The 26,653-nt window shown below is 37.0% G+C and overlaps 4 protein-coding genes across 7 annotated transcripts; 2 read left to right on the top strand and 2 right to left on the bottom strand.

Moving 5' to 3' along the window:
- Positions 1-1,478: 1,478 nt before the first annotated feature.
- Positions 1,479-24,701, bottom strand: LOC122276661 (polyadenylate-binding protein RBP45-like). Of its 3 annotated transcripts, none has more exons than XM_043086536.1 (7): positions 24,687-24,701; positions 5,360-5,664; positions 4,381-4,852; positions 2,378-2,433; positions 2,171-2,301; positions 1,956-2,055; positions 1,479-1,858 (listed from the first exon to the last, which is right to left on the bottom strand). In XM_043086536.1, the coding sequence occupies exons 2-7, from the start codon at positions 5,642-5,644 to the stop codon at positions 1,697-1,699; spliced, it is 1,206 nt and encodes a 401-aa protein (XP_042942470.1). In that variant the 5' UTR covers positions 5,645-5,664; positions 24,687-24,701; the 3' UTR covers positions 1,479-1,696. The 3 variants fall into 3 exon arrangements, with proteins under 3 accessions (XP_042942470.1, XP_042942471.1, XP_042942473.1); XM_043086537.1 differs by having other exon boundaries at positions 24,691-24,701; XM_043086539.1 differs by lacking the exon at positions 24,687-24,701 and having other exon boundaries at positions 1,959-2,055; positions 5,360-5,757.
- LOC122276662 lies at positions 6,739-8,704 on the top strand. 2 transcript variants are annotated; one of them, XM_043086540.1, is made up of 2 exons: positions 6,739-6,999; positions 7,304-8,704. In XM_043086540.1, the coding sequence occupies exon 2, from the start codon at positions 7,354-7,356 to the stop codon at positions 8,263-8,265; it is 912 nt and encodes a 303-aa protein (XP_042942474.1). In that variant the 5' UTR covers positions 6,739-6,999; positions 7,304-7,353; the 3' UTR covers positions 8,266-8,704. The 2 variants fall into 2 exon arrangements, with proteins under 2 accessions (XP_042942474.1, XP_042942475.1); XM_043086541.1 differs by lacking the exon at positions 6,739-6,999 and adding an exon at positions 7,009-7,166.
- On the top strand, positions 12,232-13,181 carry LOC122276663 (15.4 kDa class V heat shock protein). The gene is made up of 2 exons (XM_043086542.1): positions 12,232-12,516; positions 12,665-13,181. The coding sequence occupies exons 1-2, from the start codon at positions 12,378-12,380 to the stop codon at positions 12,928-12,930; spliced, it is 405 nt and encodes a 134-aa protein (XP_042942476.1). The 5' UTR covers positions 12,232-12,377; the 3' UTR covers positions 12,931-13,181.
- LOC122276660 (abnormal spindle-like microcephaly-associated protein homolog) lies at positions 14,162-25,599 on the bottom strand. Its single transcript, XM_043086535.1, has 20 exons — positions 24,709-25,599; positions 23,870-24,338; positions 23,678-23,763; positions 23,338-23,451; positions 23,027-23,215; positions 22,838-22,903; positions 22,549-22,605; positions 21,686-21,808; positions 21,487-21,603; positions 19,912-20,019; positions 19,697-19,829; positions 18,916-19,050; positions 18,185-18,361; positions 17,197-18,098; positions 16,823-17,000; positions 16,494-16,735; positions 15,580-15,769; positions 14,937-15,162; positions 14,674-14,829; positions 14,162-14,542 (listed from the first exon to the last, which is right to left on the bottom strand). Exons 1-20 carry the CDS (start codon positions 25,402-25,404, stop codon positions 14,449-14,451), a joined length of 4,458 nt encoding a protein of 1,485 aa, XP_042942469.1. The 5' UTR covers positions 25,405-25,599; the 3' UTR covers positions 14,162-14,448.
- Positions 25,600-26,653: the final 1,054 nt, after the last annotated feature.

The following is a 26,653-nucleotide window of genomic DNA, read 5'->3' as shown; positions in this document are numbered from 1 at the left end:
ATTTAAATTGTGGTAAGATTCTATCCATTCGAGTCTAGGTTTCTTGGTAGGTCATCCTAGACTTTTTTAATAATAAGTTTTAGACTTTTTATATAAGTACATATGATTAATATATAAATAATATACATTTTTTATAAAATCGGAGTCAGAGTTAAAAGGTCAAATTGAGAGTCAAGGTCCGTTAGACAACAAAGCCAATTCTGACTAACAATATGGAGTTAGAGCAAAGTTGGAATCGAATTTTCGAACAGCTCTAATTTTCATCCTAGGTGTTGACGGGTGGAAGCCTATCTACAAAAATGATTGGTCGTTATGGTGGTGGTGGTTGTGATGATAATAACAGTTGTATTTCAATGGTGGGTGCAAGTCTGAAACGGAGGGATTATCATAACAAATCATTGAAGTGGGATGATGACAAGTTGACAACTATGATCATGAGTGGTCAAGGGCCTACTTGAAGTTGTGTAAGGGTTTTTTAAATAGTCTTAGAAGCTCTATAATGATAAGATTAAATTGTTTGAATATTACATATTAAAGTACTTTTTAATTTTAAATAAACTAAAAAATACGTAAATTTTTCTCGAGTATATTTTTTGAGATAATGCATAACGTAGTTTTAATTTTAAAAAATTTGTCAATGGAAGATAATACTTATACAACTTTCATATAATTATAACTCCGTCCTTCGATATTAATGTAGGCACAAAACTACAACTTTCAAATGACTTTTTATTTTACCTCGTGTATCACTTTTCATACTGATTTGATTTCTAAGCAGTAAATAATTTTTTAATAATAGAGTTTATTACTTGAGCTCTCAAACTGTAAGTAACAATGATGACGGGTGAGGCTCTTGGTGGATGTGGCTGCTACTGAATACCAGTGTTGGGGGCTAATGGATTGTTCAAGAACGCGATCGAGGGGTCCATTGGGTTGAATTTAGTGTTATGGCAATTGTAGCAATAATGGTTATAGTAGTATTGTCTTCTGAAACATATCATGAAATCAGTTTTATTTGACGTTTCAATTTTTAACATTTTTATATATAGAAAAAAAAATGTTATTATTCATCTTAAAATTTGCAAAACTCAATCTAATCCTCGACTCACCCTCCATGAAGAAGCCCTCTATGAGTCGTACAGCTCTCCTAAAACTCCATCTTCACAATTTAGGTTGCTCTCTTTCCACCTCTGGTCGGGTTGGGCTCAGGGGGAGATCGAGACCGGTGAGTTTTAACGTTCGACTCGTACACAAGCCCAATCCTTGAGGTCATTCCAAATCTCGACGAAAAATATATTCGAAAGGGTATGATCTTCAAAAAAGGATACATACTCAGCTATCGAGCAACGTAAGGTTAAAGTGGCCAAAATCATGAACATAAGCACAGCAACAAGAACAGAGAATCATCTACTTTCTCATCACTTACACCCTACCATCAACGCCATGGGGGAGGAGTCCAAACTAGCTCACACAAACCGTCAAAGAAAAGTACATATATGCCTTGGAATTGCAAAAATTTATCAGGAACACAACATTAGCAAGTGAATATGTTAATAAGACACAGAAGAAGAATCGGTCTATATTGGTTTTCCTTGGAAAGACTAGGAAGAGCATCAAAGTAGATTCAAACAGGATCTCACTACTGAATTTATTTATTAAATTAACAAAACCAAGGTAGCCACAAAAGACAAACTTGTTAGCTATACCCCGCTTGCTGCTGTGGTGCCTGCTGCTGGTAATTTCCATAAGCATATCCATACATGTTGGGATCTTGGGCAGCAGGGGCATATCCATAGCTTTCATGTCCATATGGATATCCGTAATAGCCACCATTCCACTGGTTTGGATCTGGCTGAGGCTGAACACCAACAGAGATACCCTTCACATTAGTCAAATTCATACAAAAATGGAAAATTTGATGGAGAGAGCATTGGAGAGTGATGGGTAAAACTTACCACCTGTTTGTTTGAAGGACTTCGACCCCAAGAAAGTCGAATACTTTGTCCACCCAAATGAGTTCCATTTAACATCCTCAATGCTTCCTCAGCACAGCTTCTGATGTATCACATACACAAAACTTAAAAACTACACATGCTATACTATTGAGAAACACCACTGTACACATATCGGGTAAATTACTTACTAAAAAAAAACTGGTAAATTTACTTGCCTGTCGACAAATTGAACAAAGCCACATCTCTTGCCTGATGGTATCTTAACATGTACTAAATGCCCATATTGGCTGAAAACTTGTCTCAAATGGTCATCTGTAACGTTAGGATCCAAATTGCCAACAAAAATCTGCAGTGAAAGTTGTGAGTAAGAAACATGTTATAATAAAAGTAACCTCAATGCAGGATACAAATTATATACTCACAGTTGTATTACTTGGATCATTCTCGCTTTGGGTCCCTTGAGCATTCTGGTATGAAGCTGCATGTGAAATATAAAGGTGGAATAAAAGGGAAATAAAAAGGGAAGTTTTTTGGCAAAACATGATTTAAACAGGTCACCAACAATAAAAGCTCTCCATTACAAAACACAAAAACAAGTAAATAGGTAGGCAGAAATTGAACTGCCGATCACTTATAACCAAAAAATAAAAAAGGCAGCCCATTTTGCAGTCTAAAGCTAACAAGTCTTCATTAGTAAATCCCAACGTACCAAAAAGAAATCTCATTAGCAAATTCCAATGAATATTGCCAGTCAACAAGAGAACTCCATTTGATGCATGACTTAAATTATCTCCAATATTAAAAGCCTAATGATGAATAGCAACAAAGAGGATTGACAGCATAATTCATCTCCCATGAACCACCATAGCAAAAAGATAAAAAATTAAAAAACAAACAATTTAAGATCAAAGATGGAGATGCCCAGGAAAGAAAGAGAAAAGAGAGAGAAGATGGAGACAGAAAGAGGAGAAGAGCAACAAAGCTACCTATAAAATAAGCTGCTGTAAAATCTGGCATTAACCACCAGACTTACCATACAATGTCAAGGATCAATGAAATCACCATCAATAGTTTTATGCAGCCAAAAGATAGGATGAAAGACAGGTGGCCAATGCCTGTAGCCATCCCCAAGTGATAAAAACCAATAACATAAACCATTAACCACCAATAGCTTTTAGGGTTTTACAGACAATATATTGTTCACCTGATTCATAAACTACCGAGTCAATATTGCAATCCCAGAAACACTGAAGGATCTTGCCATCTGCCTCCACAGGCAAGAAATGACAAGCTACTGGCGAATGATCTACAATTCATCTAACCAGAATCGCCCTAATGAGGAAAAAAAATTACAAATAACAGCAAAATGAAAAAACAAAAAAAGACATGGACAGGTGCAGTACCGGCAGAACCCTATTATAAATATGACAGAATTAAGTGAAAAAAGAAAAAAGGGAAAGAGTGGGGGGGGGGGGGGGGGGGGTGTTGTTCAAAACAGAAACCAGCCAGCAACGTGCAATTTCTGGCAATTCCAATGATTTTCTAGCTCCACACCTGGAACATATTTTTCTATGGATTGAAATCTATAAACATTGACCAGAATTAAGCATTGTGTAGTGGCAAAGGAAACAATAATTCTAGCCAAATTGTAATTGATACAAGGAAATTGGGCAAGATAAAGTCAAGAATTAATTATTCTGAAAAACTCTATTAGATGCACCAACGAAGTGAATAAAAACTCAAAAACCAAAAACTCTATTGGACCGATGAAAACTCTCAATAACTAGAAGTCACAAAATGTAACTTGACCGAAAGCTCAACCAAAAGAATGAACTGAAACTTGAATCTGAAAATGTAGCATTAAATGCCACACAAAAGTAAAGGGTAAGACATAACTGGCAAACTGACCTAAGCGAGGCCATGCACTATAAGGGTAACCATTTCAGCTGAAATCAGTTCCAGGCCCTAGATGACAGAGCCTCTTGACACCCTGCTTTGAGACAACATGAGTTCTATAAGTTCTAAGATTTAATAGCATTTGCAGGGGCCAAATCTTAAGGGAGAGTATAGGAAGGAAATGATTTGAAAGTGCTGCATATCTTCAAGTGCATAACTTAAAGAAAGCAAACTAAACCATATTGTTTAGAATACAGCAGAAAGAAAAACAATTGACTATCTGAAGCTCACCAAAAGAATGTGGCAATACAAACTAACCACAAACACTTTAAACAACGAAAGAACACAGGCTTAGAGTACTGAAATCAAATTCAACTGATCACAACTCTCTTAAAATAAAAAACAAAAAAAAAAAAAAAAAAAAAAAAAACCAAGATTTCACAGGTATCTGATGCATTTTTTTATTTTTTCCATTAAGTACAGTAAAAAAAATAACCAGCAAGAGAATTTCGTAACATATTTTCCATACCTTTTGGTTGTTGACCCCCGGTAGTGTTTTTGTTTGTAGCCGGCCCAATTCGCATAGGCCTTGAAGAGCAGAGAACTCCATTCATCTCCGTCATAGCACGCAATTGCTCACCTTCATCTCCAAATTTTACAAAACCATAACCCTTTGTCCGACCAGTGAGCCTATCAATCACAACCTTCGCACCCTTAACTGAGGGATAACGGGCCATGAAGGTCTCTTGTAGCATGTAGTCGGTAACATCAGGAGCCAAATCTCCAACAAATATCGTGAAATCAGGAGTATCATCAGACCGTCTCTCGCCCGAACTAAAAGTTGCCCAGTTGAGTCTAAAGTTCTGCCCACCGTTTGGCATTATGGTACCATTGTACGTTTGAAGTACTCTCTCTGCCCCGGCACGTGTTGAAAACTCAATAAATCCATAACCCTCTGACTGACCGGTCTGCTTATTACGGATCACTTTCACCGATATAATCTGCAAGCACAAACATCTTCCATAATTACGAAAACCAAAATTAAAATCCAGGAATCCTCTAACTTCCCACTTATTTATTTGTGAATTATGACTAAACATTTGGACTAATGATGATATAGTGCTGCTACTTCAACATTAGCTTTAGAGAATTTTTCTCACGGTATATTCACAAGAATAAACTAACCTTCTTCGTGCTGAAAACGTACCAATGAGCCTTAAACACCCACAATGTTTCACTACCAAGAAATTACAAAAACATTTACGGGATCCAAAAACTAGCATCGGGAATAATAACTTCAAAAAAATGGCCATATGGATGCAGACACCAGAAAATAAGGAATCAATAAATAACAACCTTTCACAAAGAAAGGTCAAGAATATGAATCAAACAAATAAACTAATCGGAAAAGCTAATAAGGCAATCCGAGATCTTAGAAACCTAAAAGAGAAAATAATAAGTAAACAAGAAAACGTGAAGGAATTCGATGGAGGGATTGCACTTTGTACCTCGCCGGACTGAGAGAAACAAGTGAAAAGGTAGTTCTCGTCCATCCAGTACTGGAGGTCCCCGATCCAGAGGGTGCGGACCTCGTCGGCGCTGGTGGGGTGGGGCTGTTGGACCTGGGGCTGGACCTGCTGTGGCGCCCACATCTGAGGTGGTGGTTGAGCAGCCGCTGCTGGCGGTGGAGGCATCATCATGTAAGGTGATTGTTGTTGCTGCTGTGGCGGGTATTGCTGCGCCTGTTGGGCCATTATTTGCGGAGCCACGCCCGTGGGAGCAGGTTGCATCATTTTGAGAGAGAGAGAGAGAGGGCGCGATGCGGTGAGTGCGTCTTCGTCTGAACCTAACCCTAAAGGGGTAGAGGCAGAGAGCGAGCGTGTGTGAATGTGATAGTATGGGATGGGATGTGGGGTTAATATTTGACTGGACTGGGTTTATCTCGTCTATTCTGTTGTAAGCTTGGGCTTGGCGGATTCGGAGCAGGGCTTGGGTAGTTGGGCCAATACCCGAGGATATTGTCCGGATCTTTTTTCTATTTCACAAGTATCAAACCAACTTATAAAATAAAATAAAAGACTATCACAAAGTAGTCTGTCGTAAACGTAAATTTAACTGTTACGAAATTTTCTTTCTTTACGCCTGAGACTCGCTATTTTTATGTCATCTCAAACATTTTGTATGCTTGGACAAGGTTCTAGTAACTCGAGCAAAGATCTTCACCAACAAATACAAAGAAGGTGGGCTTGGGATCGTCTCGAGAGCCTCCAATATCAATTATTTGCATATATTACGATGATTTTTGTATTTAGAATTCATAGAGTGTTTTTGGTACTTTAGGTGTAGGGATTTTATATTAAGTCCTAGGGGACATCTTATTTTCGGTGTTAGGATTGAGCCATCTCGACTGTATCTATCTTAGTTTAAGCATTTAATGTGATGCATCAATTAAGGTTAGGTTTTCATAGCTTCCCGAGCGAGTCTTGATGGTAGATAAACAATACGATTACTTTTAATCTTTTTGTCAGAATATGGAAGGTCATCTGTATATTCCATTCATTCTACACACTCGAAATTGAAGTTAGACCCACTCCTAACAAGCCCCGATGGGAAATACCCCACCGAATACCACATCAGGAATTATATTCATCTTTTTCTTAATTTCCACAATCTCCATGCATGATATCTAATGATTGTATGATAAATAATGAATGAAAACTAATTTTTTAATCGTTTAAGGCCATGTTAGAAGATGATAGACTGACGATGGTAAAGGATATTGTGTATAGCAGTTCTCTTACAAAATATGGGTCCAATTTTTCTTATATTCAAAATTTAAAACAGAACGATTGCATTTTAGGATTTTAGCCTTAAAAAGTAGAGGATAGTAATTCACTGTACATATAAATCCATTTTTACTAGTCTTTTTACTTCTCTTTAGTCAAATAATAGTCTCCAATTCCATTCCTTTTACCTTGGCTGTTCTTGTCCGTCCCAGTTCCAAGGTAAAACTGGTCGGATGTCCAAATTCCAAAACCCTCCTAATCTGTCTTGCTCTTTAACGCGGTCGCTGACTGTCCATTCTCCAACACGCTTGTCTAGTGCGTCGACAGAGAACCCTTCACTCAAACCAGATTCCAGAAACCCGGTATGAAGCTTTAACCTTTATATCTTTTCGACATTAGAAAATTCATATACTCTCCGTACTGTTATCATGATTCGTAATGTGATTAAGGGTCTTTGAATCAATTATGCGATTCCCGTGACTGTCATTTGTGATCTTCTTTGGAGGTTGAACTTTACAACATTCGCCAAGTAAAATTATCCTTGTTCCTATACTTGCGCTATTTCACTGCTCCCTATAGTTGCAGGGTTCTTGTTTTGGAAACATTCGTCACTGTACGTGAACAAAACTTATGCAATTATATAACCGTTTGTTATGGGGTTTACAGGTGCATGAAGGTTTAGGAGGTTCAACTTCTTAGTTAGATCCGATAACAGCATGGATCTAAATTTGAAGAATCTGTTTGTTAGATTCCAGGAGCAATTTGGGTCTGGTCCAGGGCTTGGTCCTGGATCTGGGACATGTCTCATGAAGGTGGAGGGTATTGCTCCTAATTTTGTTAAGTCGTTATTTAAAGCTTCAACAGCTCTATATAGGACTGATCCCTGGAGAAGGTTGCGGCCGGGACATCATTTTGGTATCAAGGTGGGGAAAGATTTGGATTGGTCCGGAAAGAAACAGCCTTTCCCATGTGCTCAATTCATTGGAGGGGATGGTGGGGATATAGGATTCATCATGTTTCGATCCTATAATGATGCAAAGAAGATGACAGGCTCGAGAGAGACTATCCGGGTTCCGAACATTGAGCTTTTAAGGGTTACGTACGAACGTGAGTCATTGATGTTTCCTTCAAATAGGAAAATGATCAAGTCTTTGTCACTGGAAGCATCGGGGACTGATCGTTTTCCTGTAATTGATGTTGCACGTTGCACATCTTCAGGGGATCTTCGTTTTAGGAACCCGACACTGGAAGAGCTTAGGTTTGTATATGCATTCATGAAAGCCACCTCTCTTGTACACCCATTGCTTCAGGTAGATAGGGAAGGTGGTCCAAAGTGGTCTATGTTAATGCACTTTGAACCATTTATTGAGACAGTGGATGTTCAGTGGCCTCCAGAATTGTCCAAGAGCAGTGACCTTGTTGCAGTTACAGTCTCACACCCACCTGGTCAGACATACGAAGAAAAGGCTACTTCTACAGCTAGCTCTACTCCTACCAAGTATGGAGAACCACCAAAGGAGGATTCTTTTATTGATGTTAAATTATACTCAACAGCTGGCTGGAGGCAGTGTGATATGTGCGATAAAGAAGTTCATGGAGAACAGTGTCTCTATTGTGGGCAATGTTGAGCAGTGGTTTACTGCAGTTCTGTGTGCCAGAATCAGTATTGGAAGGAGACACATAAAAGCACGTGTGATCTTTACAAAGTTATGATGGAAAAGCATCTGTGGATCATTTACTTTTGCATTGTGAGGTGGCAAGGGCTTTGTGGGATGGAGTTTTTAGTAGAACTGGGTTGGCTTGGGTGATGCCTTTGAGAGTGGTTGATCTTCTTGCGTGTTGGAATGGGCTATATGGTTGCTCCCAAGTGGCTGTGGCATGGAAGATGGTTCCTTTGTGTCTTATGTGGTGTATTTGGTTGGAAAAGAACAAGCTGTGTTTTTAATGATAAGAAGCATACTTCGGAGGAAATTTGGAATTTTTTTGTACACTCTTTATTGCATTGGTTCTTTGCTTTAGTTATTAATGGAGCTTCAACTCATGACATTTTGCTGTCGTTTTATGCTTCTTAAAATGTATTTAGGTGTTTTCTTTTGTATGCATCCTGTGTACAAGGGCTTTGCCTATTTCATTCGTGTTAATAAAATTGTCTTTCTTACTTATAAAAAAAATGATGGAAAATGAAGAGTTGGCAGTAAAGATGTTTTATCACATCTTAACAGCTCTCATATTAGTTCAAAGAACCTTTTACTCAAGGCCCAAGGGGAAGGAGGTGATTCTTCATTACCTGGAACCTGAAGGGGAGTTGGACTGGATGCCAGCATTTGCGGAGGTCGGTCATTTACTCAATGAGTTGGGCAATATACAAAAAGTAATGGTGGGACCTGAAGTTCCAACAAATCTATGTAGCAGAGTGAGGGTGAATCTTGTGAGGGGTGTTTATCAGGAGGAAGTTGCCTTCTCCGCTTGTTAATGTTGCTATGAATTGTGGATTGGATAGCTATGTGAGTTGGGCTGGAGCTCTTGATTTGATAAAATCCAGGGGCACTCCTACTTCTTCACAGATCAATCTGAAATTTCATGTGCAAATGCTAAAAAGGTTCTTCGTAGTGCTGGACTGCATATCACACTACTTGTAACGCCAAATCCGTTTCGTTCACCGGTGAAAAATAATGGGGCTTCTTGCAATCTTCCCTCATACAGCAATGGTTTTGTGCTTGGGGTGAATACATGAGCCAGGACCCATGAAATGCCTCGGGGAATTTCTGCTGCTCTCTCTGTGAGGTGACGGCAATGACTTGCTTTTGGGACTGGGAGGACAGGTGATGTAATGTGAATGTGATCTTGTTCTTCATACAGTTTAAATCATGAGCTTTTTGATTGTGGACATTCTTAATGTTGTAAAACACATCCTTTTTCATTTTTTGTTATCAATCTACTGTGAGCAGCTCCCGAGTCACCAACAGACATGATCGACTGTTCGTTGCCAATCTCTGGGAATGTGTTTGTTCATAATGCATTTCTTTCCTGTGTCCTGCTCTGCACTTGAAATTCCCTTTTAACTTTCTTATGACACAGAAAAATACTGCAAAAAGGAGAACAATGGATGATAATCCCTTCTCATTAGTTAGTCAGTGCATTCATTGGATTCTTTACCCGTTTTTATGAAATGAACCTGTAGACCACTTTTAACTTAATTGAATTGCTAGATTTTTTAAAACTATAGATTGGAGTAGGAACTTTAGCTGAAGCTCCCCTGGACTCTCTGTCTTCGCCGGAGTTTCAAAATTGGAGGTACCTCTCTGGTTTATTTCGGACTTCTGATTTTCTCCTCTTGTTAATTTCTCTACATAAATTAGTGGAGAAATACTACCGACTTCTTCCTATCTGACTTTTTGGCTAGAGAAATAATTTGTACAACTTATAAATAGACAAGTCTCGTGCCAACCTTTAGAAATGCAACTCATATTGAAAAAGTGTTAAATATATATATATATATATATTTTTTAGTGGGACTTTTTTTTTCTTTTTTAATAAATGATCTATGCAGAATTTATCTATTTAGAATTTGTATCTAGCATTACTTTTTTTGCTATAGAGGAAGATAAATGATGCTTGAGATATTTGAAAAAAAAAAAAAAAATCTAATTTCAACGAGGACATACCACTAAACCCCCTAAAACTTCTAAATTTCGAAAAGCAATTCTATGCTTGTATTTTTTTATTGAAAAATTCTACTCATTATTCTCACGCTATAAATAATTTTTTATTTTTTTTATTTTTCTCTCTAATAAAATGTCTAGTATATGGAAAAGAAGCATAAGAATTTAATTAGTTTACAAAGAATAAAACCGAAAAAGAAAAAAAAATATGGTGTGATACATATAGAGATAATAAATGGTAAAGTTCTTTTTTATTATATATAAAAAAAAAAGTTTAGATTTCCTCAAATGATTTGGTTTAATACCATATTGGTGTTGCCTTCTATACACTCAACCAAGTAAAAGCTTCGTCCATCATATCTTACTCAAATCTTTCCGAATCGGGGTGGATAGATAGCGATCTCCAACAAAACAAAGTATCTTAATTCATCAAAGGATGTTTTACACGTTGGAAAATGCTAATTTGTCCCTACATTTTGTTTTTGGATTTGACTGCTCATAAATTTCTTTTTTAATAATTAAGGAATTAACTAACAATATATGTGCATATTTTTTAAAAATATTTAAACATATATAAAAAAATATTTGAAAGAAAAATTAAAAAAAAAAATGCAATTGCACTATAGGCAAGCCTAGCGATAAATGCTGGGCAGTTGAGTAGCGGCACCCTTTGCACATTATCTTTTTTGAAAAATAATTTATATAATTATAAGATCTGCAAATTCACACATATTTTTTGAAAAAAACAAAAAATCAAAAAGAGTGCATAAAATTTACATTTTTTAAAATTGTGTCAATATTACTCATCTTGTTTATTATGCAAACTGAATTTTTTCTTTTCGAATAAAAGAATTGAGTTATAGACCATGGAGGCTCCATCTCTAAATATCTCTCAAAGGATGTAAATATCACTATACTATAAGGCTATCAATAGGGATGGTAATATGTGATAACCTATAAATTCAACATAAATATGATACGAAATTAGCGGATTTGTATTGATGTTAACGGGTTCAGATTAAAATGAGTTGACCTGTTAAGACACGATTTATAAATAGGTCAATAACAGATTAACCTACTTAACACGACATCAAACTATTTTGATCCGTTTAGAATTTATTTCAAATTTAATATTTTTATTATTGTTAAGTTATAATATTGATATTTCTTAGTATATTTATATTTTTATTATTGGGATTGTAATTTTAGACCTATGCTCATATTTATTATTATATGTTTTGTAATATTGGTTTTATTATATGTTAAAATTTGAAAAATATTAGTATATATTCTTTAGATATTGTGATTATTAATAAATATAAATTTTAACTTTTATGTAAAATTATATTAATTAAGTCAAATGAGTTATACATTTTAGTTTAACTCATTTACATGAAACAAAAGAACTTAAATGAGTTATGTCGTGTTAATATATTTTTAATTAATTATTAAATGGGTGATATGACACGTCTCATTATCTAAAGAAAAAATCTTCACAACCTCTCAACACTCCACACTCCACATTTTTTTTAATTTTTATTATTTTATCTTTTATCAAATATTTAATATATAAATAATGAATAAAAGAATTAAATTAATTTAAAAAAAATAAATTCAAAAAAAATATTAAAAAAATATTAAAATTTTGAAAAAAAATAGAATGTGGAGTGTTGGGAGGTTGTGTAGAATTCCTTTTATCTAAATAAGTTGAGTTAGATATTAAAAATTTGACATATTTAATTTAACGAATTGAATTTGAATTAAATTATATAGTTAAATATTTATGATTTGATAAGAGTTGAAAACACGATTTGTCTTTCCCTCAGGCGCCCATTTATGAATAAATCTAGCATCTCATAATTCTTCCAATCAGAACCTCAGAGTTTGACACTCATCATTTCCTAAGATAGGAGGTAATGTCCCAATACCTCTGAATCCCCGCCGGCCAACTCCAAAGCCCATATCCCAACTTGGCCTATAAAAGACAGCCAACGACCCCACTTTCCCACTTACAGGCCGAACCCACGTCGCGCTACTCTCTCTCTTCCTCTCTCTCTCTCTCTCTCTCTCTCTCTCAAATGGAGCTCCCAGCTCTCAACCCTTCGTTGCAATATCTCTACCCCACTCATCTCCTTTTCCCCTACCACTTCATCCCGGCAAACTATGTTCACTGGACTGAGACCCCGGAGTCTCACATTTTCTCAGCCGACCTCCCTGGTAAGCCTTCGCGTATATTCGTTCTCTGCGTTCCAACTGGCGGGGAGATAAAAGTACCTGGAAGCTAGAGAGTCTCTGCTTCAACATCATCTTTTTCCCGTTATGTTGTCGTAGGAATTGAATAGTTCTCTTTTTGTTTTCATGGCAGGCGTGAGGAAAGAAGAAATAAAAGTGGAAGTTGAGGACTCAAGGTACCTTATAATCCGAACCGAGGCAGTAGATGAATCCTCAGAGCCTGCTAAGAGCTTCATGAGGAAGTTCCGGCTTCCGGGGATGATCGATCTCGATGGAATCTCTGCTGGGTATGAAGATGGGGTCCTAACAATTACAGTGCCTAGATTTCGAAGGAATGGCTTCTATATCGACCCGGCAGACAAGCCAGAGCAGCTAGAAGTTGTTGCACGAGCTGCTTGAATTAACACATGGGGTTTGCTTGGGTTCTAAATAGTTTAGGTTGTTGGAGTGTTTCCAACCATTGATGGTGTCTCCTAGGTTTGGAGTTCCTAGCTCAAGATTGTTTCACAATATATGTTGGTCCTATCTCTCTAGTTTACTAAGAGTGTTAACGATTCTTATCGATAATTTATCTGTAATGGTATGGTGTAGAATGAATCTGTCATTCTATTACATGAACCTAAATAGATTCTGCAAAAGAGTTACCAATATCTTGCGCTTTTTTTCCCCTCTCAACACACCGTCATATTGCATTTGAAATAGACAATTTGATTGAGAGTATGAATGCATCTTTATTTCTTCTGTTATGTGACTAATCACATTCAATGCATCTTTTTTTACTCCCTGCCGTTCAATGGGGAAAAAATAGGAAAAGACAAAAAAGTAACAACTTATATCATTGAATTTTGAATTTAGGCAATTGAACAGCTTAAATTGTGAAATGGGTAATCCTCGCTTAACACATGCAGAAATCCCCCACCCGGCCCTGACTACCATCAACTTCCCACCAGCAGCCAAACAGATCCAGATGACCGAAGTTGGCAGTGCTGCACGCTTTTCGAGGACAAAAGGCCGAAAGTTTAACTTTCTTTTGGGAACTTGTTTCGCAACAAACCTTTTACGAGCATGTTTTGTTGCATCATGCATAAATCAGCTTTTATTCAAACAAGCCTAGCGTCAATAGTTGCCAGGTTTTTTTTATTTTTTTTTGGAGGAAATCTGAATCTCATTTGCTTGCAAAGAGAGATTTGTGGACGGCAGCTATAGGGGCCACAAGATTCATGTCACAGACCCACATAGTAGTGTCTAATTCACAAGTCTATATATAAATAAATAAAAAGAGAGTGGCAAGTTGCTCAGCTAATTTGGCCGGTCTCTAGACGTCACATGCACTTCCAGTCTCCAGCTATACGATCACAACTAAATTCCTCTTTACCTACCAAAGAAGAGGAAGCTATTCATTTTGGGGCACCAATTCAAAAGCAGCCCCAAGGGTTACCCATAGGTCGAGTAAACGGTGGGTTAAATCCTGCACACTTTTTTAGGACCTTCTGCCCTAAGTATGAACCACAATTATATATGACTCAGCAAGTAATTTATAGAACAATAAATTAGCCTGAAGGTCTGTTCCATGTGATCTTCCTAGGGTAACGAGGGAACATGATTTCAACCAAATGGGGCAAGATAAGACTGGCAGCTTAAATCTGACAGACATGTTACGAACTTCTTCCAAAAAATCATCTATCAAATCAAGGTACAGAGCAGGCACTGATTACAACAGTTTCCTAAAATCTCCCACCATAAGACCGTGCACTGATCATGCACGCAGCATAGATCCTGACAACCACAAAACAATCAAATCTCGCCAAGACAGTCAAGTTCCCTATCGCACTAAACGAACGTGAAATTTCAATGGCAAGTATACACAGCTATATTCCTAACATAAGATATGTCTCTTTGCACTGCAAGCATCATTTGCTAAACTGGACCATTTGCTGCCACTTTTACTACTTGGATAGCCTCTCTTAATCTTCTCTCTACGTTTTCTCTTGCAGCTGGACCTCGTGTATTCCTGCATTAGTACCATTGATTGATATATCACCATAACCTACTGCTAGCATAATGAGCCAGAAATGAATTCATGTTCCCATAAGATTGGGCTGAAGTAAAAATTAACAGGCATTTCTTCTGTCAGAATCTAACCTCTTCTCGTGGCTTGCTTTCCTTGTAAGTTCCTCAACCAGACTCTGAAGCCTTTTTAAATGGGTTGGCAACTTGCGAATGGCTTCAACACCTTTGTGAGTTGAACATATCTTCTTCAAAAGCTCGGAAGCAATGAAAAATCCTTCGTCCTTGCTCCTGAAAAGAGTCATTAAAATATCGGACGTGATTATTCCTTCCCATTATTAATGCAGATGATAAAGAGAAACCGTCGTTGATCTTAGCTCTAAACATAGATACTAGACCTTAGGAATTCCCAGAGAATGATTTCTACAGATCCATGACTATCAATTAGCGCTTCAACCAGATGTGGATGGCAGGCAAGGTTTCGGAGAGTTAAGAGAGCATGCTTTAGAACCTCTTGATCTGGTATGCTTCTGCTGACCGAACGAATAAGCTTCAGCAAGGTGTCAATTGCTCCCGCGGACACAAGTTCTTCACAACACTTCTGAGAGTGTTCAGTAGCCATATCTGTAAGGAAAAGTTGGACTTAAGTGTAATGAATATCCATGATTACTTTTCTCAGGATTATCTAGCTCATTGTTACAGCACACAAAGACAGCTAAATTCTTCTAAATTCTCAAATCTAAAATTCAATCAATTGAATTTAAATTCAATAACAGACCAAGGACCATATACAAGAGTCGAATGAAATATATATTAGAAACTACTACGATGGTCTGTTATTTACCAAGAAAGCATGTTCTAGAAGTATCTTTACCCAAGCATATTCACCATTTAGATGGACAAATTCAAGAACATAATTTTAAGGCCTAAGAATTTAACCAAAATAATGAAAGGCTTCTGCATTACATTTGAGAAAGTCACAAGAATTGCACACTAAAATGATGCTTTCACTGTAATTAAACCATCAATCTAAACTCTTACCTAGAGTTGCACAAGTATGAAGAATGCCGCTGACACTTTTCATGTTAAGCAGTTCTGAAAGTGCTGCCAGAAGTCTGTTTATGATACGCTGACTGTCATCCACATTTGTAGAAGACTTCTGCACTCTGACACGCAAATCAAGAAGCTGCCCTCTTAGCTCTTTACGAGCAAGATAACCTTTCCAGTAAGACTGTCAAATTAAACACCAATAAATAAGGATACTTTGAATAAACCAACTCCCATAAACAAAGAAAAAGACAGCATGCTGTTAAAGTAACTGAATCTACGGCAACTTTGGATATTCATCCAAACTCCTCAAAAACAGAACTTTCAAATTATCCTGTAAGTTTCAATAACCATCATGTTACTCGCAAATATGTAGACTGGATGATACAATTCACTCCAAAATATATCTGAATGATTATATAGAAACAATTTGTTCTTCTGCATTTGCAATATTTTCTAAACTGCCACAAATAATCTTGAATTTAACACCCAAAGAATTCCAATGCCAACTGTCTTTCATATCCAGAATTTAACACTGGCCACGAAAGCCACTACAGTATGCACTGGTTCATCAAAGTGGGTAACAGCTAACAGCTTTCCTTCCAAATTTCCTTATACATTACAATTTTCACCAAGAAAATCAGGTAAGGGGTTAGAAGGTAAGAACAGTTTTCAGTCTGTCCAAAAACCTTAAATTGAGCCTGTAGATCAGTAAGCATTAGCCTTTAGCAGAGCACCCCCTATGATACTCTATACCATAAACCAAACTTTCCCACTTGTTCTACCTTAATTGAAACACGGAGAACCAAAACATAATTCCTTAAACACCAGTTTGTAGCACCCTAGATGCATTATCCAATGTTACCATGCATGTGAAATATAGTAATGCAGGGAAGAATCCAGCTTACTTGGACCACAACAATACGATGCTTCTCTCTAGCAGCAATTTGCCTGGCAAGCCATGCACGAAAATGAGACTGAATAATGACAGCAGCTTCTGTTCTTAATTTCAGAAACAAAACACTCTTCCACCACTTTTGCAGCTTCACAACTGAGCATAAAAACATTTCCAGTTCAATACTCTTGAGACACCATCTTGAACTCTTTAACAAGCAGCCACTAGGACTGACGGCACGCATGCTACAAGCCCCTGAAACAAACAATTACGAGAAAACTTATAGCATGAAGAACAGCATAACTCTGAACTCAAACATGTATATTGATAAGATGAATCTACCTAAGAGCCTTTTCCGAGTAATGTGCCCCCTGACAAACCGTTGAATCTCAAGTGCAGCATGTCTCTGACACCGAAATGTATTCCAGCATATCACATATCGAATAGCACTTTGTATCTTTGTAACAGCCTCTCTTTTGAACAAGAAGTCTCTTCTTATTAACCAACCACGGCAATGTCTCTGGAATCATAAAACCAAAGTTCAGATTAACTTAATGTTAGAATTAGAGATCAAGTTTTGTTTAGGCCATTATCTATGATAATAGAAATGTCATAGCAAATGAATCTAATTGCACACAGCAAATGTAGCCCAGAAGCAGACCAAGAAAAATAGTAATTATTTACAACACAGGTATTTTAAATCCAATTGAACATACTTGGATTGCAACAATGAGATGCTTGCGTCTACAAGCTCCTCTCCGAACAATCCATCCGCGTACAAAAGATTGAATAACGGTGGCTGAGTTGTCAATTTTGTATTGTTGGTAAGCCCTCCAACATCTTTTCATGCGGATATTACTTTGTATTTTTACTGATGCTTGCCTTTGATTTAGAAATCTTCTTCTCGAGAGCCAACCAAGGAAATGACTCCGAATTTTAGTTGCAGCAGAGTGCTGATTGCAGACAATTTTGTATTGTTGGTAAGCCCTCCAACATCTTTTCATGCGGATATTACTTTGTATTTTTACTGATGCTTGCCTTTGACTTAGAAATCTTCTTCTCGAGAGCCAACCAAGGAAATGACTCCGAATTTTAGTTGCAGCAGAGTGCTGATTGCAGACAATTTTGTATTGTTGGTAAGCCCTCCAACATCTTTTCATGCGGATATTACTTTGTATTTTTACTGATGCTTGTCTTTGACTTAGAAATCTTCTTCTCGAGAGCCAACCAAGGAAATGACTCCGAATTTTAGTTGCAGCAGAGTGCTGATTGCAGAGAGATCTGCAGATGATAAAATTCTTCCAAGCAAGCTGAATTTTAATCACAGCTTTTGCTTGAAGATCATTTGCTCTCTTTTCTTCACACAAGTTTGAACTTTTCTCTAAAGCAACCCCATGAATGAATCCACAACCAGATTTCTCTACAACAACAGAAGCATTGACCATATCAAGAGTGGACTCATCATCAATTAGAATACTCCCACCAAGATGTCTTCGATTGATCCAAGTCCTTGTCACTCGCTGGATAAGTAACACTGACCTCTTCAACTTGATAAAACTGTGCCTATCAGCAATGAATGTCAAATATCTGTTCCCTATTTTTGTTTGTTTCCATCTTCCTGTGAGATTAGCCAAACGTATAACCTAGTGAGTAATATGCACAAATGCATATAAAATAGTTATTGAAACAGAGCAGAGACCATACCACTTGATAACTTCTCAGCTCGAACAGTGTCAAAATTTATACAAGTGGATTTATTTCTCACAGTTAACCAAGCTCGGATTACAATTTGCAAAAAAGAAGCAGCGTTCACCATCTTTAAGAAATAGCGACGTTCAATCAATCTTCTGAAATGAGATTGTATCACTTTTGCTGCATCTTCTGGTAGCATTCAAAGATATTTCTCAGTCAGAAAAGGATTTGACTAACAGAACTTTAGATATCAAAGTATGAAGGAAACCAATTAGGTAAGGGCCGCCTATTTCCGTAAAGAATTACCTTTTGAACCACTGAGAGGAGAAAACAAAGTAAATGCATACATGTAGAAATGCATGAAATACCAAATATTGGATTCTCAATTCAGAAAAGTGAATTGGAGGGGAAAGAACACACTAAAGTTTCTACTGATCCAACTTATCACTGCTTCAAATAAATAATACAATCGATTAGTCGAGAAAAATTCTAAATACAGATCAGATAATAAAACAAATGATATAATAAGGAGGAGAGGGAAAAATAAAAGGAATTTTACAACTGTTTTAGATAAAATTTCAACCAGACTACTGACATTTTATTGAGGAGATTGATTCCACAAGTTGTTGGAACAAGCAGCAGTTAATGAAAAGAATATGGAAACGCAGTAGCAAGAAATCACCATACTTACTGAAAAGGATAGCAACACAAGACAATGAGCTACAGAAGGTCATGACTATTACCTCTGTGAATGCTAATAATGTCTTTGACTGTTGATAAGCGTGGTGAAGGAGGAGCTGCTTTTGCAACATTTTTGTAGTTTTGTTCAACCATATTTTGCCACCAAGCCTGGATGGCCTTAAACTTTTTGACGGCATCTATTTGAACAGAGACACATTAGAATGGGAAACAAAAAGGGAAGTACTGGAAGAAGCAAAAGTATCAAAGCAATACAAGGAAGCCCCAACTAACTTGCTGACTCTGCACATTCAAATACAACTTGTTTCTTTTTCCCCTGATGGTACAATTTCACATCTAACTCTTCAAAAAAATATAAACATAAAGCACAGCATAGGACCCCACCCCACGAACCAAAAAACCAAGGAACTTAAGGGCTCATGGCTTTGTTAGAGAGAATAACTGAGAAAGGCAAATGGTTCTTGTCACACCAAGAAAGTAATCCGCACCATCATTCAATAGTTGTGTAAAAGTTAGCACCAATCCCCCACAGATAACATTGAAATTATTATGTAAATTTAATGTTACTTGCTTTTATAAATTTATTTTAATGATGATCTCATTTGTCTAATTCCTGTTGTTGTCTAGGATTGTGCTTTCTCAAAATAAAGAATTGCTACAGCAATGAATTTGTAGCCATTGTAGTACAGACCACACACGTATTATCCTCTGAATCACTAGATACTAAGATTTGGGCCATATAAATGGAAGGTACTGCTGTTTTGGGCCTCAATTCAGTACTATACCAAAAAATGATCAAGATAGTTATAGTATAGAGAAAGGAACCTTTGGCACTGTGCCAATCCGTCTCTTGATTTTGTACTTCCGCAGAACTGACAGAGCACCGCTCCTGACAGAAATGTTTTCTCTCTAGACTTTTACAATCACAACCTAAGAATTTATGGAAATTCAACTGATCCTATCAAGGGGAAAAATAAAATATTTAATTATCACTGATAATAGAATTTAATTATCAATCAACACAATACTTCTAGCAGTACCATATTTTTCTTCATAACCAGTTGTGATGCAAGGAACACCAACAGAATGGCCACACTCTGATCATTACATGCTCCATTATATTCAAGTATATCACTGATTTGCAGAACCTGCAAAAGAACAATATGGTTACTTTGTCTCACATGATCGTACTGGACTGAATGATATTGACATAATTCACCAAAAACAGTTAACAAATCAAATTTCTCAGCTTAGCAACATGTCCTGCCAATATTAGAGTAACTATATATACTAACGAAACAGCAAATTTTCTCTTAATCTTTTGTCTATGAGCTCTAATCACAACATTGGTATGTAGGCCTGGGGCAGGCAGGGCAGATCAGGTGGGGTGGACGGGCGGGCGCCCACTGTTCACCCATGCAGAAAGGCAAGGGAGCAGGTGCTAGGCTGAGTTAGAAAGTAGTATAAACTATTACATATTAATATGTAATAGTTTATACTACTTTGTAATAAGTTAGAATTATTAGTTAACAATTTTATTAGGTTTTTTCATATTTAAAGATAACATTTAATTTTATATATTTTAGATTTTAAAAATTTGTATTAATATATGTAATTTTGAAGTGAAAAGCAAGTTTTTGGGCCAAAAAATGGCCCATAACCATTATGGGCCCATTGAGCGAACGGCCCGAGGGCCAATCCTCCTGCCCGGCATCCTGGCGACCTGGCGAGGGTACCCACCCAAGCGGGATGGGGCCAGGTCCCTGGACCCAATTCACCCGTGCTGGCGGGGGCCCTGGCTACCCGCCCCTAACGGGATGGGTAGCACCCCTATTGGTATGGTCATTCCCAAAGGATTTTTGGCCTAACTATACAGTACAAGCAGTGGGTCCAAATCGTGTCCTTTGACCAAAAAATTAAATATATATATATTTAAGAAAAAATCATTGCATCTGGCTTGAAAAGATACAAGAAGTTGCTGATATCTATGGAAAAAACAAAAAAAAGATCCACAATTGTAAGCAATTTAAAAATATGGAGTTAAATTCATATTGTGGAAATATTTTCAGATGGATTCCTCCCAAACAGAAAACTCATTCACTATACTCCTCTATGTAAAAAGAAAAAAAAAAAACAGAGAATTTGCCGCACCGAACCTCAGTTTTGAGTTTGTTTTTCCACAATATACCCAGCCTATCAATATAGGACCCACAACCGATGCAAGACTGTAACACTTCGGAGAAACCAAGTTTCACAAACCCAGAAGAAATTGTTTCTAGAAATTTTTTTACAAAGAACCTGAAGCAGGGTTGCACCATATACTAGTTTAAACTTAAAGCAAGTATGCACATCTATACACACATTGTGCATGAATGTGGGACCTTTAAATTGCTTTCTTTTATTGCTTTGATGGAGTTTCAATAGCAACAAATCACACTGCATACCAATAATAATGACACTGGAAATTTAATTGTAACTAAACCTAAATCAGGAATTCATACTATTAACAACGTCATTCTAACTTAGGGTAAAAGGCCAATGTTTTTCCCAGTGTCGGCAGCATGTACAGATTGATGAAGTGGTTGAATACAATCAGAAAACTTAGCAACACTTACCTCAGGAAAATTTCCCAATAATGTTGTCAGTTTCTGTGATAAAATAAAATTGTGCACTGCATCTGGATAATCAGTAGCTGACATGATTGATTCCTTACTAGTTGCTTTTTGACAATCCTGTGAACAAACAACTAAAATAAGAAAAGAAAGCAGATCTGTACATGTACAAGATCAACAAGGATAGAGGTATATAAAACACCTTTAAAGAACAAGAACAGTGAAGTTCCTTGCGGAAGTAATAATCAAGCAAGCACCATATGGCTTTTCCATCAACCAATGAAGAATTCTTCTCAATCTTGAAACCATAATTTTGACATATGGCCTGGGAACACAATTACAATGACTGTCAAGACAAGATAAATCAGTTTTTTTCTGAATACCTAAAGTATGAACAAATGCAATATGCACATTCCTACAATAGTATTTAACAAGGCCAATAAACAAGCTGACAGTCCTAGTTGCAAGGTGGTGAAAAGAAAAAGGAGTAATGGACATGTAATCACAATTTTAAGATTCATCAATATTCTAAATTTAGACAAAAAAACAATAAATAATTGAAGAAAGATTTATATGAGCTGAGACGGCCGAGAGAGAGAGAGAGAGAGAGAAATTAGTGGCTTTAAATCCAATTGACAACTTTAACTTTACAAAAAACACGTGAAACTTGGCGCAAGTACCGGTCATACTCTTATTGAAACATAGCAATTTCTGCCGGGGAGACTGAGAAAAACCCAAGTTCTCTGAAGGTAAAATATAGTGCCACTTCTGTGCAACAGATTTTATTCAAATTTTTTACTTAATTCTAAACAGAAGAAAAAAGAAATGATGTAAAATCGATATCGTGGCATGAAAATGCCAGCGATGATAGTATGCACAATGCATTTATGGTAGTTGGACGTAGCACCTACATACATAGACAGTCATTTATTTTTGCCAAAAAAACGGTGTCAAGGTCATAGATGAAGACAAATGCTGGGGCATCATTTGTTAGATTGCAAAAAGGTGGCATCAAAGGCATAGATAGAAATTTTCATAATACAATTTCTCACGCTACAGCGATACCTGAACCCAATTCAAAAGCATTTCCAAATGAGTGAAGTTGAGGCTGCCTGAGTCCTCCTGTGAAAATGAAAGTGAATCAGCGTACTTTAAGCAAACCAAGTTGATTAAAAACAAAAAAAACAAAAACAAAAACAGAAGAGGAAAGATAAGATTATCATCAAGTTCTTTTGGTTTAAACTGATTTCCAAAAATTGGAAAACAAAGAAACTTGAATTTGATGCTTCTTCATTGTTTAAATTCTTTAACAAGTAAGCTAAATAAGAGGAAGCCTATCCTTATTAAGGCCTACCTCGTGAACTCCACGGACTTTACAAATTTCTTCAAATAGAATTGCTTTGTCGATCAGAAGAGGTAACTGCAAGTTTCATGACAGATTAAGTTAATTAAAATGAGAGTAAGTAGAATACTATAAGCTTTTAAAGGAAACGTCTACCCAACCGTTGTGAAAAATTGAGTCAGAGGATAGAAACCGACATACCTGCAAATGAACAAAAATATTCCACAGCAAGGAAAGAGTAAGTTCCTTATCTCCCTGAACGACATCGTCTTCCACAATCATCATTCCATCTTCATCACAGAGCATCACACCAGCCTGCCTAAGATACTGCAGGGAAATGCCACAATTTGCCAAATTCTTCTTACGAGTATCTGATGGAACAACAATTTTCTGCCGACACAATAAAGAATTAAATTTGACCGAAAACGCATTCACAATTAGGGGGAGGGGGGGGGGGGGGGGGGGGAGAGAGAGAGAGAGAGAGAGAGAGAGAGAGAGAGAGAGAGATCAACCGTGAGGATAGAAGAGTCATGCAGCAAGAGCTGAATGGCTCTACAGAGCCGCACCCCATCTTGGAGTTCCACGAATAAATCTGTAACTCTGAAGTCATATTCAATGAGTGGACTCTGCACAATCATGCACATTAATTCTCAAATGGCAAGCTCAAAAAATCATTTCAATTATGCCTCGTCATTAAGCATAAAAGAAAACATGTCTAAAACAATTTTACGAGACAGCGACACGTACACTCTAGAGAAATATGCATACACAGGTACAAACAGATGGTCACAACCATAGCTCTCGCAATATATATCCACGGAAATCAGCATAATACGAGAATGAACCACATACCTGTTTATAAGTAACCTTGTATCCCAATATCAGCAGATGTGCTAAAAGTTTACCCTCCCCATGCATTACATCCGATGAAAGAAAATCTGATTTAAACCCCAAAATAATAGAGACGAAATTCAGCCCACAATGGACAAATTACAGTCAACGGAATCAACAAAAAACTGAAATGATGAATGCATATATAATTACCTTGGACCACTTGATAGCTTGATTTAATACCAGATTGCACCATAAACAATAACGGAGAGCCCCCATCCAATCCATCGATACCGTACTTAAGTGAAAGGCTACTCTGACATTTAGCTTTATCAAGGATAAGAGCAAGCAGCAAAAATCTCTTCAATATAACATTCCCAAGAGTTTCATAGTAACCAGGTCTATATAGGCCTTCTACCATCTTGTTATAGGCATAAGCCTTTGCAAGACCCGCATGCGAGAAGAACTGCTTCTCTATAATCATTTTCAAAAATGCGATTTCTTGTTCGGAATTAACATCTGCATTGGACAACAAAGAATCGCCACCAAATACAATGTACAATCCAATCCGAAGCCATATCGGATTATAACTCATGAGAATTCTAGTGGCCGTCTCTTTCAATCCAAAATCTGTTACTATAGGGCAATGTGCCTTCATTTTCAACCTCCCTTCATCAATATTCTGAGAAATAAAACAGACAAAATGATTCAACCCCCAATCAAAATTTTTACATACATACATCAAGAATCTTCCGTGAGTATCTAAAAATTAACGTCAGGAAAGTCATATCTCAAATTTTTGTTTTAAATGCTGGAAATATGAGATTTAGTTAATAATAACGTAATTATCACCCTTTCTTCTCAGCATGGGTAACGTCCCCAAGCCTTCCTGAACAGCAGTATGAAAACCTCCACCCAACGTAACTCAACCGAGCTTAATACAATTTTATTTCGTGTTAATTTGGCGCGCGCGATCTCACACGCACATAGAGAGAGAGAGAGAGAGAGAGAGAGAGAGAGAGAGAGAGAGAGAGAGAGAGAGAGAGAGAGACCTTGGTCACTTGAGTCATCACTTCGAAAATCTGCTTGCAACTCCCCAGGCTCAAATAAACTCGCATCCGCTGCTTCAAGTCGTCGAAGCTGCACACATCTTTCAAAGAACAACGTAAATTTGAAAACATCGAATCCGAAAACTCGGACACGGACTTCTCCCCGGCCCGCCACAGCAAATCCCTCTGCCTCTTGGGGCTCCGCCGTGCGGCATCGACGCCAACCTCGATTCCAGGCCCACTGTCCCTCTTACCCTTCGCGGCCGCACGATCCCCATCGCCTCGGATGGATAAATCACAGCCGCAGGATCCGGGGTTCTCGAACAGGAAGTTGAGCCAGACGGTGAGCGACTTGGCCAGGGATTTCAGCGAGTGTTCTTTCTTGATTAGAGCCCTGCGAGAGGACTTGGACTGCTCGAGCTCGAAGGCCTTGAGCCTGCGGGCCGTGGCCTTGGAGCGTGCCGAGGCGGAGGAGGGTGGAGCAAGAGAAGGGCGGTGGCGGCGTAAAGACGAAGATATGTGAGGTGTTTGTTTGGAGGCAGTGAAGAATTGTGGGCAGGGGGAGTTGAAAATGGGAACTTGGGAGGGGCGTTTGGGGGTCTTGAAATTTGAGATGTCTTTGAGAAGATGAGAAGAAGAAGAAGAAGAAGAAGACGGAAATGGTGACGGGGAGAGAAATGGAGGTTCTTCGCCTTCCATTGTCGTCCGATTGAATGTTGTGTAATTCTACTCGGAACTCTGTTGCAGAGTATAAGATTTGGACCGTTAGCGTGTCTGAATGAAAGAAAAACGGAAGCCGATGATGAGAACTTTGAATTTGAAATGCATGAAAGAGAAGCGGGCGATGCAACATTGCAATCTATGAGCGTGGGGAATAATCCTAGTGTGGGTCACGTGCGCGGGCGCTGTTATTATGGTAACAGCTTTATAAAAGCCCTCATGGGCCGTGGGAGCGTTACCGGGCTTCTCAATTTGAATCGGATTGATCTATAACGTTATACGGATCTCTTATTTGTATTTGAGAATTTTATTGTATTTGGTTATTGAATTAAATTAAATTTATTTTAAATAAATTATTCATGAGATCTCTTATTTTTTTAAATTTTTATAAAAAAGTGAAAAAATTATCTCAATATAATTCATACATTTTAACTTAAAAAGTTAAACTTATCTCTACTTAAAAAAAATTAAATTCATCTCAATGAAATTTACAAAATATTATTATTCATAACTCAACTAAATTCATATCAGCATTCAAACGTAACTTTAAATTTATAAACACAAATGATAAAAAGAAATTTATGAATTGATCTATCAAGAAAAGGCATGTAATTATAAAGAGATTTTATAAAAGTAAATTTGTATGTTGGTTTGCTTTATATGATATGTTAAATTTATTTTATAATAAAAGTAAATTTATAATCTAACTTAACTTATCAAAATAAGTAAACAGTAAACTCACATACTGACATGATTTTATATGATATGTTAAATATATTTTATAATATGTATTAATGAGACTAAATCAATTAATGATTCAACTTTATAAAATCAATTTATGGCTTTAGAAATTATCATTTATTAATTATTTGAAATAAAATAAAGTTTAAAAGTTAACATATTACCTCACACTTATTTCCAACCTAAAACCCTCGTTTTTTTTTTTTCCCTTTTTCTCCATTTTGCACTTCTACTAGTCCCCTTATTACATATATATTATAACAAGACTCTCTTTCTTTCCCAATATATCTTTTAATTAAACATTGTAAGGAGAATAACTAAATATAATTAGAAAATGAAAGAATTAAAGGATCGTTGTTAAAATTCTACCTTGACACTCATTGCGCTATTCTTTTTCTCAAAGTGAATTGCTCAAACTTACATGCCAAGACCTACATAAATTATTTTCTAAAACAGAATAAAATTCATTGATGAAGGGATTAATTCT

The sequence above is a fragment of the Carya illinoinensis genome, chromosome 9 (genome assembly GCF_018687715.1).
Source record: "Carya illinoinensis cultivar Pawnee chromosome 9, C.illinoinensisPawnee_v1, whole genome shotgun sequence".
NCBI lineage: Eukaryota > Viridiplantae > Streptophyta > Magnoliopsida > Fagales > Juglandaceae > Carya > Carya illinoinensis.
The sequence above is the reverse complement of the archived record's forward strand: the minus strand, read 5'-3'. Positions and strand labels throughout refer to the sequence as shown.